At 52.7% G+C, this 17,952-nt stretch overlaps 1 protein-coding gene across 1 annotated transcript; it reads left to right on the forward strand.

Moving 5' to 3' along the window:
- The first annotated feature begins 959 nt into the window (after positions 1–959).
- ICAM1 (intercellular adhesion molecule 1) lies at positions 960–17,897 on the forward strand. Its single transcript, XM_054464410.2, has 7 exons — positions 960–2,537; positions 6,085–6,348; positions 14,547–14,852; positions 15,098–15,385; positions 15,468–15,722; positions 15,847–16,092; positions 16,179–17,897. Exons 1-7 carry the CDS (start codon positions 2,471–2,473, stop codon positions 16,349–16,351), a joined length of 1,599 nt encoding a protein of 532 aa, XP_054320385.1. The 5' UTR covers positions 960–2,470; the 3' UTR covers positions 16,352–17,897.
- Positions 17,898–17,952: the final 55 nt, after the last annotated feature.

Consider the following 17,952-nt stretch of genomic DNA (forward strand, 5'->3'; position numbering starts at 1 on the left):
CTTCCTCTGCTCAGAACCCTCCATAGCTCCCACCTCGCTGGGCATAAAAACCAAAGTCCTGGCCAGGCACGGTGGCTCACATCTGTTATCCCAGCACTTTGGGAGGCCAAGGTGGGCGGATCACCAGAGGTCAGGAGTTAGAGACCAACATGGTGAAACCCCGTCTCTACTAAAAATATAAAAATTAGCTAGGCGTGGTGACGCACCCCTGTAGTACCAGCTACTCGGTAGGCTGAGGTGGGAGAATCGCTTGAATCTGGGAGGCAGAGGTCGCAGTGAGCTGAGATCACACCACTGCGCTCCAGCCTGGGTGACAGAACGAGACTGGGGTTCAGAAACAAAGTCCTCCCCAGGTGACAGGCACTTGCACCTATCTGCCCTGTCATCTCCCTGCCCGCTCCTTTCCTCCAATCTCTCCTTTGCTAAGCCTGCTCCAGCCACTGGTCTCCTGGCTCTTCCTTTTTCTTTTTCTTTCTTTTTTTTTTTTTTTTTTTTTTTTTTGAGTCTCACTCTCACCCAGGCTGGAGTGCAGTGCCTCGATCTTGGCTCACTGCAACCTCCACCTGCCGGGTTCAAGAGATTCTCCTGCATCAGCCTCCCAAGTAGGTGGAATTACAGGTGTGCACCACCACACCCGACTAATTTTTGTATTTTATATAGAGATGGGGGTCTCCCTATGTTGCCCAGGCTGGTCTTGAACTCCTGGGCTCAAGTGATCCTCCCATCTCGGCCTCCCAAAATGCTGGGATTACAGGTGGGAGCCACCGCTCCCAGCTGGATTTTTGTCTGACTCTGTTCATTCCTGTGTCCCCAGTACCTGGAAGGATGCCAAGCACACAGTAGGCGCTTAATAAACATTGAGCCACATGTTGAGAAAAGAACGGCGCCATTGTGGCTGCAAGTGGGACCTGGGCCGCGCGGGGGAGCTCGCGCACCTCGGGCCGGGGCAAGAGCTCCGTGGAACCCGCCCGAGGAAGAACCCGTGGCGCAGGATTTTCCCAGGACTTCTGAGGACCAGGGGCGTCCCCCGTCCCACCCTGTGACTTCGCTCAGGCCGTTCCGGGGCGGGAATTCAGAACCCCTCAGCCCCCCAAGAAAAAAATATCCCCGTGGAAATTCCTTGGGAATGACCGAGGCGGGGGAAATATGCGTCTCTGGATGGCCAGTGACTCGCAGCCCCCTTCCCCGATAGGAAGGGCCTGCGCGTTCGGGGACCCTTCGCTTCCCCTTCTGCTGCGCGACCTCCCTGGCCCCTCGGAGATCTCCATGGCGACGCCGCGCGCGCCCCACAACAGGAAAGCCTTAGGCGGCGCGGCTTGCCGTTCGGAGACTGAAGAGTACCCAGCCTCGACGTGGTGGATATCGAGTCTTGGGGTCACACGCACAGGCGGTGGCCAAGCAAACACCCGCTCATACTTAGTGCACGCGCCTGGGTTCGAGTTGCCGGAGCCTCGCGCGTAGGGCAGGGGTTCGAGCGCCCCTTCCCCTGCCTCGCCTCGGCGCCTGGGGGCTGCTGCCTCAGTTTCCCAGCGACAGGCAGGGATTTCGAGCGTCCCCCTCCCCTCCCTCGTCAAGATCCAAGCTAGCTGCCTCAGTTTCCCCGCGGAGCCTGGGACGCCAGCGGAGGGGCTCGGCGCGTAGGGATCATGCAGCTTCCTTCCTTTTTCTGGGAGCTGTAAAGACGCCCCCGCGGCCAAGGCCGAAAGGGGAAGCGAGGAGGCCGCAGGGGTGAGTGCCCTCGGGTGTAGAGACAGGACGCCGATTTCCCCGGACGTGGTGTGACCGCGCATCGTCACTGCCACGGTTAGCGGTCGCCGGGAGGTGCCTGGCTCTGCTCCGGCCGCTTCTCGAGAAATGCCTGTGTCAGCTAGGTGTGGACGTGACCTAGCGGGAGGGGCACCCTTCAGTGGAGGGAGCCCGGGGAGGATTCCTGGGCCCCCACCCAGGCAAGGGGCTCATCCACTCGATTAAAGAGGCCTGCGTGAGCTAGAGAGGGAGGACTTGAGTTCGGATCCCTTCGCAGCCTGGAGTCTCAGTTTACCGCTTTGTGAAATGGACACAATAACAGTCTCCACTCTCCGGGGAAGTTGGCAGTATTTAATAGTACTTAATAAACCGCTTAGCGCGGTGTAGACCGTGATTCAGGCTTAGCGTGGCCGGGAACGAGAGGCGTGGGGGCCGGGAGCAGCACCCGGGGTCATCGCCCTGCCACGGCCGCCCGATTGCTTTAGCTTGGAAATTCCGGAGCTGGAGCGGCCAGCGAGGGAGGATGACCCTACTCGGCCCGGGCACCCTCTCAGTCCGGAAATACTGCAGCATTTGTTCCGGAGGGGAAGGCGCGAGGTTTCCGGGAAAGCAGCACCGCCCCTTGGCCCCCAGGTGGCTAGCGCTATAAAGGACCACGCGCCCCACTGCGTCCCAGTCGACGCTGAGCTCCTCTGCTACTCAGAGCTGCAACCTCAGCCTCGCTATGGCTCCCAGCGGCCCCCGGCCCGCACTCCTCGCACTCCTGGTCCTGCTCGGGGCTCTGTTCCTAGGTGAGTCAGGGTTGGGGATTGCCGTCGGGCCAGCTCCCCGAAGCCCCGGGAGGACCGGCTCCCAGGTTCAGTCATGCATGCTTAGGTAGCTGTTTATGGGAAGGCGGGGCTAGAGACAGAGATTGAAAGGCAACAGCCAGTAGGTTCGAATCCAGACCCTGCATCACCTCCACGTGTGGCCTCAGGCTATAGATTGCAGCTTTAAAAAAGGGTAGGGGGTTGGAGATGGCGGGGAGGGGCGGGCCTCGTTTTCTTACCCAGGCAGGTCTTGAACTCCTGGGGTCTAGCCTTACCTCCTGCCTCAGCCTTCCGAGTAGCTGGAATGAGACGTGTGAGCCACCGCCTTGCTTGGCTAGATTAGGTCTCTTAAACTTCAGTTTCTCAGCTGTAAAACGGGAAACGTTATAGCGGCCACCTGGCAGGGTATCTTGGCCCAGCACCGCACCTGGCCCCAGGACTCGATCATGATGGTTTAGGAACTTGGCTCTGCGCCAACCCAACAAGGCTTAAGGGACCCCCACCCCCCTCAAGATGTATATTCTCTTCCTCATCCTCTCTGCCCCTGGGGAAGTCCAGGGCTGCTTCTACTCAGGGGAATTCCAGAGCTGACTTATCCGTGGCCCAAAGCTGAGAAGTGGGACGCCCCAGCACACCCTCCCCCAGCTCCAGCCCAGCTAGGGAAGAGGGAAGGGGTCAGAGGGTCTTTCATGGTGGTGTAAGTTTGGGGAACCAGGAGGGTGGGAGATTGACAGCTTGGTTAACAGCTCAACAAAACCTCAGATCCAGGCCAGCATGGTGGTTCATGCCAGTAATCCCAACACTTTAGGAGACCCAGGCGGGCGAATCACTTAAGGTCAGGAGTTTGAGACCAGCCTGGCCAACATGGCAAAAGCCCATCTCTACTAAAAATACAAAAATTAGCTGGCATGGTGGCGGGCGCCTGTGATCCCAGCTACTTGGGAGGCTGAGGCAGGAAAATCCCTTAAGCCCACGAGACGGAGGTTGCAGTGAACTAAGATTGTGCCACTGCACTCCAGCCTGGGAGACATAGCGAGATTCTGTCTCAAAAAACAAAGCGTTCTGATCCGGACTCAGACCCAGATCGCACTGCTTTCTAGCTGAGTAACCATTTCCCTCTATGAAATGGGAATGGTCCCAGAATCTCCCTTGGAAAATGTTTGGAGCCAGTGTCCTCACACCCCCATCCATGATAGAACAAATCTGAGACAGGAATCTTTGTGTGGGGCAGTGCTGGGCTCAGACATTTTTTCCCACCTTCGGAGGCAGCAGAATCTGAGGGACCTGATCCAAATAAGCCCCTTCTTTCTTTCTTTCTTTCTTTCTTTTTTTTTTTTTTTTGAGAACTCACTCTGTCGCCCAGGCTGGAGTGCAGTGGCGTGATCTCGGCTCACTGCAACCTCTGCCTCCCAGGTTCAAGCGATTCTTCTGCCTCAGCCTCCCTGAGTAGCTGGGACTACAGGCATGTGCCATCACGCCCGGCTAATCACTGTGTTAGCCAGGATGGTCTCGATCTCCTGACCTCATGATCCGCCCACCCCAGCCTCCCAAAGTGCTGGGATTACATGCGTGAGCCACAGTGCCCACCCCGTAAGCCCCTTCTTTCTTACCTGCACTTACCTGCAAGGTAGCCAGTTGCTACCCATCCTGTGGTGAGTTACTTGTATTAGCAAGGGATGGGGTGGCTATACTCACCCACCTTACAGATGGGGAAATTGAGGCCCAAAGAGGGGGAAACTACGTGTCTCAGGGAGTGAGGAGCCAGTCTGATTCCTGGAGGGCTGACTCTCTCCACCTGACTTCTTGGGAGGGAGGAGGGCATCAACTTCACATTAAAATCTGGTTGGACACAGTGGCTCACACCTGTAATCCTGGCATTTTGGGAGGCTTAGGTGGGAGGATCACTTGAGGCCAGGAGTTTGAGACCAGCCTTAGCAACATAGTGAGACCCCATCTCTACAAAAATGGTTTTCAGGGCCAGGCACAGTGGCTCACACCTATAATCCCAGCACTTTGGGAGGCTGAGGCAGGCGGATCACCTGAGGTCAGGAGTTTGAGACCAGCCTGACCAACATGGAGAAACCCCGTCTCTACTAAAAATACAAAATTACCTGGGCATGGTGGCACATGCCTGTAATCCCAGCTACTCGGGAGGCTGAGGCAGAAGAATCGTTTGAACCTGGGAGGCGGAGGTTGCGGTGAGCTGAGATCGTGCCATTGCACTCCGGCCTGGGCAACAAGAGCTAAACTCCGTCTCAAAAAAAAAGTGTTTTTCAAATATTAGCCGGGTATGGTGGTGTCCTGTAGTCCCAGCTACTTGGGAGGCTGAGATGGGGGGATCACTTGAGTCCAGGAGTTCAAGGTTACAGTGAGCTATGATTGTACCACTCTATTCCAGCCTGGGTGACAGAGGGAGGCCTGTTAAAAAAAAAAAAAAAAAAAAGTGATGGCTAAAATCTTTCCATGGCCCCCTATTGCCCTCAGGATAAAGAACACATGTGGCCAGGCACGGTGGCTCACGCCTGTAATCCAGCACTTTGGGAGGCTGAGGCGGGTGGATCACTTGAGGCCAGGAGTTTGAGAGCAGCCTGGCCAATGTGGCGAAACCCCGTCTCTATTAAAAATACAAAAATTAGCCGGGCGTGATGGTGCTTGCCTGTAGTCCCAGATACTCTGGAGGCTGAGGCAGGAGAGTCGCTTGAACCCAGGAGGCGGAGGTTGCAGTGAGCTGAGATCACGCCACTGCACTCCAGTCTGAGTGACAAAGCGAGACTCCGTCTCAAAAAAAAAAAAAAAATAAAAGAACACATCTTTAGCATGGCCTTCAGTGCTCACGGGATCTTCCTGAATTAATCTCCCCCTCTTCATCCTTGCTCACTCAGCTCCAGCCACCCTGCCCCGGGACATCTGTACTTGCCTGGAACTTATTTCCCTTTTCTCCGGACAGCCAGCCCTTTCTCGTCATTTAGATCTCTGCTGAAACATTACCCTGTCACCAAACCACTGTCTATTCTATCATCCTGTTTTGTTTTTGTCAAAGCTCATATTAACATCAGTTATTAATTATCTTGTTTGCTCATAATTTTTTTTTTTTTTGGAGACAGAGTCTCGTTCTGTTGCTCAGGCTGGAGTACATTGGCACCATCTTGGTTCACTGTAACCTCCACCTCCTGGGTTCAAGTGATTCTTGTGCCTCAGCCTCCCAAATAGCTAGGACTACAGGCACGTCCCACTATGCCCGGCTAATTTTTGTACTTTTAGTGGAGACGGGGTTTTGTCATGTTGGCCAGGCTGATCTCAAACTCCTGACCTCAAGTGATCTGCCCGCCTTGGCCTTCCAAAGTGCTGGGATTACAGGCGTGAGCCACCGCGCCCGGCCTGCTCATGAATTTTCTCTTTAACTTCCATATCAAAGGCAAAGTATTGTCTTGTTAAGGCTGTGCCTCCAGCACCCAGCACAGGCTGGGTGCACATTCCCATGATGAACCTGATTTGTAATGCCTGTCGCTTCTTCCCTCGTTTCTTCTAGGACCTGGCAATGCCCACACATCTGTGTCCTCCGCCAACGTCTTCCTGCCCCGGGGAGGCTCCGTGCTAGTGAATTGCAGCACCTCCTGTGACCAGCCCACCTTGTTGGGCATAGAGACCCCGTTGCCTAAAAAGGAGTTGCTCCCGGGTGGGAACAACTGGAAGATGTATGAACTGAGCAATGTGCAAGAAGATAGCCAACCAATGTGCTATTCAAACTGCCCTGATGGGCAGTCAGCAGCTAAAACCTTCCTCACCGTGTACTGTGAGTAACTGAGCCCGGAGGGCTGGACTAGGCAGACTGGGTGGGAGAGACGTACAGGGGCACCTGCAGTGGCCTGGGGGAATCTTTGCCACTTGCTGATAGGGTCAAGGAGGGGTTCCTTGAAGGGCAGGTGGGGACATCCTTGGAAAGTCCCTTTGTGAATTTCTTTGCGTACAATTAAAGTATCTACAGGCTGGGCGCGGTGGCTCATGCCTGTAATCCCAGCACTCTGAGAGGCCGAGGCTGGCGGATCACCTGAGATCAGAAGTTTAAGACCAGGAGTTTAAGTTTTGCCAACATGGCGAAACCCTGTCTCTACTAAAAATACAAAAATCAGCTGGGCGTGGTGGCATGCACCTGTAATCCCAGCTACTCGGAAGGCTGAGGCAGGAGAATTGCTTGAACCTGAGACGCAGAGATTGTGAGCCACGATTGCGCCAGTGCACTCCAGTCTGGATAACAGAGAAAGATTCCATCTCAAGAAAAAAAAAAAAAGGTATCAACAGGAATTCAGCACATTTGAGCGTTCGAGAATGCCATCTCTCTATGCCTCACTATTTGAACACATAACAAGGTCCTGCTTCAGACACTTCAATAAAAGATGCAAATTAAGCCAAGTGTGGTGGCTTGTACCTATAGTCCCAACTACTCCAGAGGCTGAGGCAGAAGGATGGTTTGAGCCCAGGAGTTTGAGACCAGCCTGGGCAACAGAGCGAGACCCTGTTTCTTTTTTTTTTTTTTTTTTTTTGAGACGGAGTCTCTGTCACCCAGGCTGGAGTGCAGTGGTGTGATCTTGGCTCACTGCAAGCTCTGCCTCCCGGGTTCATGCCATTCTCCTGCCTCAGCCTCCCGAGTAGCTGGGACTACAGGTGCCTGCCACCACACCCGGCTAATTTTTTTGTATTTTTAGTAGAGACGGGGTTTCACCGTGTTAGCCAGGATGGTCTCAATCTCCTGACCTGATGATCCGCCCGCCTCGGCCTCCCAAAGTGCTGGGATTACAGGCGTGAGCCACCGTGCCCATCCAAGACCCTGTTTCTACCAGGAAAAAAAAAAAAGTAAATAATTTAGCTGGGCATCGTGGTGTGCACCTGTAATCCCAGCTGCTCCTGAGGCTGTGATGGGAGGATTGCTTTAATCCAGGGGTTCGAATCCTAGGAGTTCGAATCCATCCTAGGCAACATAGCAAAACCCCATTTTTATTTAAAAAAAAAAAAAAAAAAGATACGAGTTAAAACTAGCCCTGGGATGGCATTTTTCACATATTGGCAACAAACAAAAGAATTGATAATAGCTGTGCTGCCAAGGCTATCGGAACATAGGCGGTCCTAGGACAGTGCTGTTGGGAGCGTAAATAAGCCCAACCCTGTGGCGGGAAATTGGGCATCAGTTCTCAAAATGTCATGGGCTGGGCACCGTGGCTCACGCCTGTAATCCCAGCACTTTGGGAGGCTGAGATGGGCGGATCACCTGAGATCAGGAGTTCGAGACCAGCCTGACCAACATGGAGAAACCCCATCTCTATTAAAAATACAAAAAAAACTAGCCAGGCATAGTGGTGCATACCTGTAATCCCAGCTACTCGGGAGGCTGAGGCAGGAGAATCTCTTGACCCTGGGAGGCAGAGGTTGCGGTGAGCCGAGATTGCGCCACTGCACTCCAGCCTGGGCAACAAGAGCAAAACTCTGTCTCAAAAAAAAAAAAAAAAAGAAAAGAAATGAAAGAAGGTATGTTGAATATGAGTGGTATGCCACCCTCACATTAGGGAAGGGCAGTTTCGGGGAGGCTGTATTTATGTATAAAGTAGCCCTAAAAGGAAGTGGGAGAAATGACAATATTAGTTGGCTATGAGAAGAGAGGCTGGGAGGCTGTGGGAGAGGGCTTGGGTGTGGAGAATGCTTTATTTATTTTTTCTTTTTTTGAGACAGAGTTTCACTCTTGTTGCCCAGGCTGGAGTGCAATGGCACGATCTCGGCTCACCGCAACCTCCACCTCCTGAGTTTAAGTGATTCTCCTGCCTCAGCCTCCCGAGTAGCTGGGATTACAGGCATGGGCCACTACGCCTGGCAAATTTTGTATTTTTAGTAGAGACAGGGTTTCTCCATGTTGGTCAGGCTGGTCTCGAACTCTGACCTCAGATGATCCACCCGCCTCGGCCTCCCAAAGTGCTGGGATTACAACGTGAGCCACTTTGCCCGGCTGAGAATTCTTTTTTTGTTGTTGTCTATTTGAGATGGAGTTTTGCTGTGTCCCCAGCCTGGAGTGCAATGGTGTGATCTCGGCTCACTGCAACCTCTCCCTCCTGGGTTCAAGCGATTCTCCTGCCTCAGCCTCCCAAGTAGCTGGAATTACAGGCGTCCAGCACCACGCCCAGCTAATTTTTGTATTTTTAGTAGAGATGGGATTTCATCATGTTGGCCAGGTTGGTCTTGATCTCCTGACCTTGTGATCTGCCCGCCTCGGCCTCCCAAAGTTCTGGGATTACAAGCGTGAGCCACTGCCCCCAGCCGAGAATTTCTCTTTGCGTCCTTCCTACTTTGAGGACTTTGAATGGTGGGAAAGAGTTATCAAGGCCAAAATAAGGAATTCAAATGAAAACAAAACAAAATCAAAGAAGAAAAACAGAAGAGCACTGGGCAGGCTAGGCACGTGGCTCATGCCTATAATCCCAGCGATTTAGGAGGCCGAAGTAGAAGGATCGCTTGGAGGCCAGGAGTTGGACACCAGCCTGGGCAACATAGCAAGACCCCATATCTACAAAAAATAAAAAACCTAACCAAGCGTGGTGGCATACTAGTAGTCCCAGCTACTCAGGAGGCTGAGGTGGGAGGATCGCCTGAGCCCGGGAGGTCCAGGCTACAGTGAGCCGTGATGACACCACTGCACTCCAGCCTGGGTGACAGAGAAAGACCCTGTCTCTAAAAAATAAAAACTGGCCAAGTAGCTTTGGGATTAGCCTTGGGTTCCGGTCCCAGCAAGGCCTTTAATAGCTTGGGGGACATGGCTTCTGCATTTACTTTGCAATGAGGTGAGACCTCCTCTGATGGGGAAAATGACACGGTGAGGGACAAAGGATGTTCTCCTATAATTGTGTCAGGGCAAGGAAGCCTCTGGGTAAATGATCAAATGATCAGCTTTGCTTCTGATTTGGAGGGTGGGTGAGCAGATGCTGACCTTCCCAGGTGAGGGAAGTTGCCGAACATTCCCAGCAGCTTCTGAAAACCCCAGGGAAACCTCTTTGACGGTCTTTTCTGCATCTCTGCCTGATAGGTCTTTTTTTTTTTTTTTTTTTTTTTTTTTTTGAGACACCATCTTGCTCTGTCGCCCAGGCTGGATCACTGCAACCTCCATCTCCCGGGTTCAAGCAGTTCTCCTGCCTCATCCTCTCCAGTAGCTGGGATTACAGGCACCCGGCACCACTCCTGGCTAATTTTTGTATTTTTAGTAGAGACAGGGTTTTGCCAAGTTGGCCAGGCTGGTCTTGAACTCCAGACCTCTGGTGATCCACCCGCCTCAGCCTCCCGAAGTGCTGGGATTACAGGCTAGAGCCACCGCGACCGGCTCTGCCTGATAGCTGAGAGCGTAGAACTCCAGGTTTGAGACCTGGCTCTGCCACATTTCTCCCTCTGTGACTGCGGGTGCCCCACTTTGCATTAGTTTTTACCTCTGTGAAATGGAGCAGATGGCTGGCACAGGTAGCAAAGGAGTAAAAGGTGTGTGGGAGAGTGTTACCTGAGAGAGACTCTAGCTTGGTCTTGCCCCACCCCTGGTGTAAACATAAAGAAGCCTCCCTGGATGGCTCAATCTTCTCCAAAAAGGTTAGAGGTGTAAATCCTAGAGGAGGTGACCACTAGCTAGGCTTTGAAGGGTGTGTAGGAGTTCATAAAGACAGGCATTCTGGGCAGGAGGAACAGCCTGGGCAAAAGTTGGGAGCAGGGAGAAATCTTGATGGGGCAGGAGGAGGAGGAGGTAGGTTGGTGTGGGCCAGGCGCAGTGGCTCACACCTGTAATCCCAGCGCTTTGGGAGGCCAAAGCAAGAGGATTGTTGGCGCCCAGGAGTTCGAGACCAGCCTGGGCAACATAGCGAGACCCTGTCTCTAAGAAAAAATAAAAAAATTAGCAGGGTACCGTGGCATATGCTTGTATTCTCAACTACTCTGGAGGCTCAAGTGGGAGGATCACTTGAACCCAGGAATTTTTTTGTTTTTGTTTTTGTTTTTTTGAGATGGAGTCTCGCTCTGTGGCCCAGGCTGGAGTGCAATGGTGCCATCTTGGCTCACTGCAGCCTCCACCTCCTGGGTTCAACCGATTCTCCTGCCTCAGCCTCCCGAGTTGCTGGGATTACAGGTGCCCACCATCATGCCCAGCTAATTTTTTTGTATTTTTAGTAGAGATAGGGTTTACCATGTTAGCCAGGCTGGTCTTGAACGCCTGACCTCAAGAGATCCTCCTGCCTCAGCTTCCCAAAGTGCTGGGATTATAGGTGTGAGCCACTGAGCCTGGTCAAGCCCAGGAATTTGAGGTTACAGTCAGCTATGATTGCACCACTGCATTCCAGCCCAGGTGACAGAGAGAGACCCTGCCCCTAAAAAAAAAAATTGATTGATGGGAGGAGGGGTAAGGTTGGCAGAGCCTTGAATGCCAGGTGGAGGAGCTGGGACTTTCCTTCTTGGGGTGATAGGGAGTCATGGAGGGTTTGTGAGCAGGCCAGGGATTAGATAGCTGAAGGCTGGATTTACCGGAAGCCAATGAGCAGTTGGCTGTGGTCCTTGTCCACGCGGCCCATGTTGTGGGCAGTGACCGTATCCAAGAAGGGAAAGACAGACAAGTATTTGAAGACTTCATTGACCAGGATTTGGTAAAGGACTGCAGGTCAGGGTCAAGAAGAGGTAAGAGCAGGACAGACTTCCTCCCCGCTGCACCAGGCAGCTGAGCTGGGTTTCCTCTAGGGGCTGAGGTTTGAGGGTACCTCAAGTTTTGCAAGAGTCTGTAGGAGGTGGTAAGAGAGAAGAGGTGGAGGTCAGAGTTTTCTTGACCATATATATATATATATATATTTTTTTTTTTTTTTTTTTTAACAGCTTAACAGCTTTCTGTTTTATTTTTAGAGACAGGGTCTCACTTTGTTACCCAGGCTGGAGTGCAGTGGTACAATCCTAGCTGACTGCAGCCTCAAACTCCCAGGCTCAAGAAATCGTCCTCCCACTCTTAGCCTCCTGAGTAGCAGGGACTACAGGTGTAAGCCACCAAGAAGCCCAGCTTGGTTTTTTTATGGTGTTTTTGTTTGTTTGGTTTGTTTTTTGTTTTGAAACGGAGTTTCACTCTTATTGGAGTGCAATGGTGCGATCTTGGCTCACCACAACCTCCGCCCCCCAGGATCAAGCTATTCTCTTGCCTCAGCCACCTAAGTAGCTGGGATTACAGGCATGCGCCACCACACAAGGCTAATTTTGTATTTTTAGTAAAGACGGGGTTTCTCCATGTTGGTCAGGCTGGTCTCGAACTCCCGACCTCAGATGATCCACCCGCCTCGGCCTCACAAAGTGCTGAGATTACAGGCATGAGCCACCATGCCCGGCCTTTTTTTTTTTTTTTTTTTTTTGAGACAGAGTCTCACTCTGTCGCCTAGGCTGGAGTGCAGTGGTGTGATCTGGGCTCACTGCAAGCTCCGCCTCCTGGGTTCACGCCATTCTCCTGCCTCAGCCTCCTGAGCAGCTGGGACTACAGGCACCCACCACCACGCCCGGCTAATTTTTTGTATTTTTAGTAGAGACGGGGTTTCACCATGTTAGCCAGGATGGTCTCGATCTCCTGACCTCATGATCTGCCTGCCTCGGCCTCCCAAAGTGCTGGGATTACGGTGGCTCATGCCACCGTAATTACAGGCATGAGCCACCATGTCTGGCCTGGCCAGGCTGGTCTTGAACCCCTGACTTCAGGTGATCCATCTGCTCCGGCCTCCCGAAGTGCTGGGATTACAGGCATGAGCCACCATGCCTGGCCGAAGCCCAGCTTGTTTTTAATTTTTTTTTTTTTTTGAGAAATGAGGTCTTGCAATGTTGCCCAAGCTAGCCTTGAACTCCTGGCCTCAAATGACCCCGCCTTGGCCTCCCAAAGTACTGGGATTACAGGTGTGAGCCACCATGCCCCAGCCTTGCTTTCTTGAGATATGATTTAGAATACCATAAAATTCATTCCTTTTAAGCACATAATTCAATGACTTTTGTACAAACAACCATGACTACAATCTAATTTTAAAATATTTCAATCACCCTAAAAAAGAAACCTCCTGCTTATATACAGTGACTCTGTCTACCTCTTAAGTGAATTCTCCTACCTCTAATAGCCCTATTTTACAGTTCAGGAAACTGAGGTTCAGAGAGACAAAGTCACTTACCCACAGCAAAGAAGCAAGGCTGGGTATCAAATGCAGGACCCCCTGGGTCCTGCTGCTTTTTTTTTTTTTTTTTTTTTTTTTTTCTGAGACTCTCACTCTGTCACCCAGTCTAGAGTACAGTGGCGCGATCTCAGTTCACTGCAATCTCTGCCTCCTGGGCTGAAGTAATCCTTTCACCTCAGGCTCTCAAGTAGCTGGGACTACAGGCACACAACACCACGCCTGGCTAATTTTTGTATTTTTAGTAGAGACGGGGTTTCACCATGTTGGCCAGGCTGGTCTCGAACTCCTGACCTCAGGTGATCCGCCTCGGCCTCCCAAAGTGTTGGGATTACAGGCGTGAGCCACTGTGCGCAGCCTTTTGTTGTTACTAGACTCTGTCATTAATGACTTTTTTTTTTTTTTTTTTTAAATAGAAGCAGGGTCTTTCTTTCCCAGGCTAAAGTACAGTGGCATGATCACAGCTCACTATAGCCTTAAACTCCTGGGCTCAAGTGATCCTCTTGCCTCAGCCTCCCAAGTAGCAGGGACTACAGGTGTGCACCACCACACCCAGTTAACCATTCATTCATTTATTTATTTTGAGATGGAGTCTCTTTGAGACGGAGTCTCGCTCTGTCACCTAGGTTGGAGTGCAGTGGCACGATCTCGGCTCACTGCAACCTCCACCTCCCAGGTTCAAGAGATTCTCCTGCCTCAGCCTCCTGAGTAGCTGAGACTACAGGCATGTACCACCATGCACAACTAATTTTTGTATTTTTAATAGAGACGGGGTTTCACTCTGTTGGTCAGGCTTATCTCGAACTCCTGACCTCGTGATCCACCCTCCTTGGCCTCCCAAAGTGCTGGGATTAAAGGCGTGAGCCACCGCGCCCTGCCAACCTTTTTTTTATTTTTCTTAGAGATGGGGGTCTCCCTATGTTGCCCAGGCTTGTCTTGAATTCCTGGCCTCAAGTGACCCTCTTGCCTTGGCCTCACAAAGTGCTAGGATTACAGCCTGAGCCATCACACCTGGCCAACAGGTTTTTTTTTTTTTTTTTTTTAAAGAATGTCTAGGCCAGGCTCATTTGCTTTCACCTGTAATCCCAGCACTTTGGGAGGCCGGGGTGGGCAGATCACTTGAGGTCAAGAATTCGAGACCAGCCTGGGCAACATGCTGAAACCCCGTTTCTACTAAAAATACAAAAATTAGCTGGGTGTGGTGGTGCATGCCTGTAATCCCAGCTACTCAGGAGGCTGAGGCAGGAGAATTGCTTGAACCCAGGAGGCAGAGGTTGCAGTGAGCCAAGATCGCACCATCACCCTCCAGCCTGGGTGACAGAAGGAGACTCAGTCTAAAAACTTAATTTATTAATTAAAAATAAAAATACAAAAATTAACCGGGTATGGTAGTGTGTGCCTGTAATCTAAGCTACTCAGGAGGCTGAGGCAGGAGAATCCCCTGAATCCCAGAGGCAGAGGTTGCAGTGAGCCGAGATCGAGCCACTGTTTGCCCAGTCTAGTGCATTGGGCTGCTGAATTTGTTTGACCAGACACCTAGCAATAGACTTTGAAGTTCTTTTCCACTTTTCACTCTAAGATGCTGCTGTCATGAATAAGGAATTTTTTGATCCCCTTCACTAACACTCGGGGCCCTCTTACCAGTTTTCACTGAAGATCTTGACATTCCTATCTGCTTAGGTGTCTGGGTGTGTTTGGGGGAGATACTGAAGAGGTAGGGCTCCCAGGCAGGTGCAGTTCGTCTGTTAGGCGGGCAGCAAGGTCCAGTTCACCAGACACCCCCACCTCTGTTTTCCTGCAGGGACTCCAGAACGGGTGGAACTGGCACCCCTCCCCTCTTGGCAGCCAGTGGGCAAGAACCTTACCCTACGCTGCCAGGTGGAGGGTGGGGCACCCCGGGCCAACCTCACCGTGGTATTGCTCCGTGGGGAGGAGGAGCTGAGCCGGCAGCCAGCGGTGGGGGAGCCCGCCGAGGTCACGGCCACGGTGCTGGCGAGGAAAGATGACCACGGAGCCAATTTCTCGTGCCGCACTGAACTGGACCTGCGGCCCCAAGGGCTGGAGCTGTTTGAGAACACCTCGGCCCCCCACCAGCTCCAAACCTTTGGTGAGGACTGAAGAAGCCAGCAGGGAGAGGGTGGGGCTGGGGTATCCTGCAATGCAGTGCCTGTGGCCCAGGATCTTTTGAGACGGGTGTGGCCCCGGCTAAGGGGTGCGTGTGTTCTAGGCGTATGTGGCCTAGACTGCTGAGTAGCCCTGGAAGAGGATCTCGCAGGAGGGGGAATGAAATGCCCCAGAGAAGGGCTTCGGGACGTCCATCCTTGTCTGCTCACAGCTTTCCTCTCTCCCTAGTCCTGCCAGCGACTCCCCCACAACTTGTCAGCCCCCGGGTCCTAGAGGTGGACACGCAGGGGACCGTGGTCTGTTCCCTGGACGGGCTGTTCCCAGTCTCGGAGGCCCAGGTCCACTTGGCACTGGGGGACCAGAGGTTGAACCCCACAGTCACCTATGGCGTCGACTCCCTCTCGGCCAAGGCCTCAGTCAGTGTGACCGCAGAGGAGGAGGGCACCCAGTGGCTGTGGTGTGCAGTGATACTGAGGAACCAGAGCCAGGAGACACGGCAGCCAGTGACCATCTACAGTAAGAAGGGGCAGGGGCGGAGCGGGGCTTCTTGGGGGTGTGACCTGAACCCGGGGCGGGACTCACTGTGTGCCTATCGCAGGCTTTCCTGCACCCAACGTGACTCTGATGAAGCCAGAGGTCTCAGAAGGGACCGAGGTGATAGTGAAGTGTGAGGCCCACCCTGCAGCCAACGTGACGCTGAATGGGGTTCCAGCCCAGCCGCCGGGCCCGAGGGCCCAGTTCCTGCTGAAGGCCACCCCAGAGGACAACGGGCGCAGCTTCTCCTGCTCTGCAACCCTGGAGGTGGCCGGCCAGCTTATACACAAGAACCAGACCCGGGAGCTTCGAGTCCTGTGTGAGTGGGGCTGCTGGTCAATGACCCCTATCCACCAAGGCCCAATCTCCCTGAAGTCCCATAAGGTCTTGCCTCCAAGTCCTGCCCCCACCCACCTCCATGTCATCTTGTTGTGTTTTTCCAGATGGCCCCCGACTGGACGAGAGGGATTGTCCGGGAAACTGGACGTGGCCAGAAAACTCCCAGCAGACTCCAATGTGCCAGGCTTGGGGGAACCCCTTGCCCGAGCTCAAGTGTCTAAAGGATGGCACTTTCCCACTGCCCATCGGGGAATCAGTGACTGTCACTCGAGATCTTGAGGGCACCTACCTCTGTCGGGCCAGGAGCACTCAAGGGGAGGTCACCCGCGAGGTGACCGTGAATGTGCTCTGTGAGTGAGCCGGCGGGCAGAGCTGGGTGGGGGCAGGGGCCATGGACCCAATGCAATCCTCACCACCTGTTGTATCCTCCCCACAGCCCCCCGGTATGAGATTGTCATCATCACTGTGGTAGCAGCCGCAGCCATACTGGGCACTGCAGGCCTCAGCACGTACCTCTATAACCGCCAGCGGAAGATCAGGATATACAGACTACAACAGGCTCAAAAAGGGACCCCCATGAAACCAAACACACAAACCACGCCTCCCTGAACCTATCCCGGGACAGGGCCTCTTCCTCAGCCTTCCCATATTGGTGGCAGTGGTGCCACACTGAACAGAGTGGAAGACATATGCCATGCAGCTACACCCACCGGCCCTGGGATGCCGAAGGACAGGGCATTGTCCTCAGTCAGATGCAGACAGCATTTGGGGCCATGGTACCTGCACACCTAAAACACTAGGCCACGCATCTGATCTGTAGTCACATGACTAAGCCAAGAGGAAGGAGCAAGACTCAAGACATGACTGATGGATGTTAAAGTCTAGCCTGACGAGAGAGGAAGTGGTGGGGGAGACATAGCCCCACCATGAGGACATACAGCCGGGAAATACTGAAACTTGCTGCCTATTGGATATGCTGAGGCCCCACAGACTTACAGAAGAAGTGGCCCTCCACAGACATGTGTAGCATCAAAACACAAAGGCCCATACTTCCTGACGGATGCCAGCTTGGGCACTGCTGTCTACTGACCCCAACCCTTGATGATATGTATTTATTCATTTGTTATTTTACCAGCTATTTATTGAGTGTCTTTTATGTAGGCTAAATGAACATAGGTCTCTGGCCTCACGGAGCTCCCAGTCCTAATCACATTCAAGGTCACCAGGTACAGTTGTACAGGTTGTACACTGCAGGAGAATGCCTGGCAAAAAGATCAAATGGGGCTGGGACTTCTCATTAGCCAACCTGCCTTTCCCCAGAAGGAGTGATTTTTCTATCAGCACAAAAGCACTATATGGACTAGTAATGGTTACAGGTTCAGAGGTTACCCAGTGAGGCCTTATTCCTCCCTTCTCCTCAAAACTGACACCTTTGTTAGCCACCTCCCCACCCACATACATTTCTGCCAGTGTTCACAATGACACTCAGCGGTCATGTCTGGACATGAGTGCCCAGGGAATATGCCCAACCTATGCCTTGTCCTCTTGTCCTGTTTGCATTTCACTGGGAGCTTGCACTACGCAGCTCCAGTTTCCTGCAGTGATCAGGGTCCTGCAAGCAGTGGCGAAGGGGGCCAAGGTATTGGAGGACTCCCTCCCTCCCAGCTTTGGAAGCCTCATCCGTGTGTGTGTGTGTAGACAAAGTCTCGCTCTGTCACCCAGGCTGGAGTGCACTGGTGCAATCATAGTTCACTGCAGCCTTGACCTCCTGGGCTCAAGTGATCCTCCCATCTCAGCCTCCTGAGTAGCTGGGACCATAGGCTCACACCACCACACTTGGCAAATTTGATTTTTTTTTTTTTTTTTTTTAGAGACGGGGTCTCACAACATTGCCCAGACTTCCTTTGTGTTAATAAAGCTTTCTCAACTGCCTCAGCCTTGTGTGAGTTGAGGGGAGGTGTCACATCCAGCTGGAGTCCTTTCTAAGCAGCCACAGCCTGATCCTCCCACTTCCTCCCGCAGGAAAACACTTCCTCCCGCAAGAAAACATTGTGGGTTGATGGTCATACCCTGAGGTTCTGGTCCAAATCTGGGACTTTCTATGACCTTCTGGGTCTCTAGTGAAAACTAAATAAAGACTCCTCTCCAGAAAAAACATTTGGTTTCCAATGAGGCCTGGAATCTCATTCTTGACCTGGGGAGCGGATTCC

The sequence above is a fragment of the Pongo pygmaeus genome, chromosome 20 (assembly GCF_028885625.2).
Source record: "Pongo pygmaeus isolate AG05252 chromosome 20, NHGRI_mPonPyg2-v2.0_pri, whole genome shotgun sequence".
Classification (NCBI taxonomy): Eukaryota; Metazoa; Chordata; class Mammalia; order Primates; family Hominidae; genus Pongo; species Pongo pygmaeus.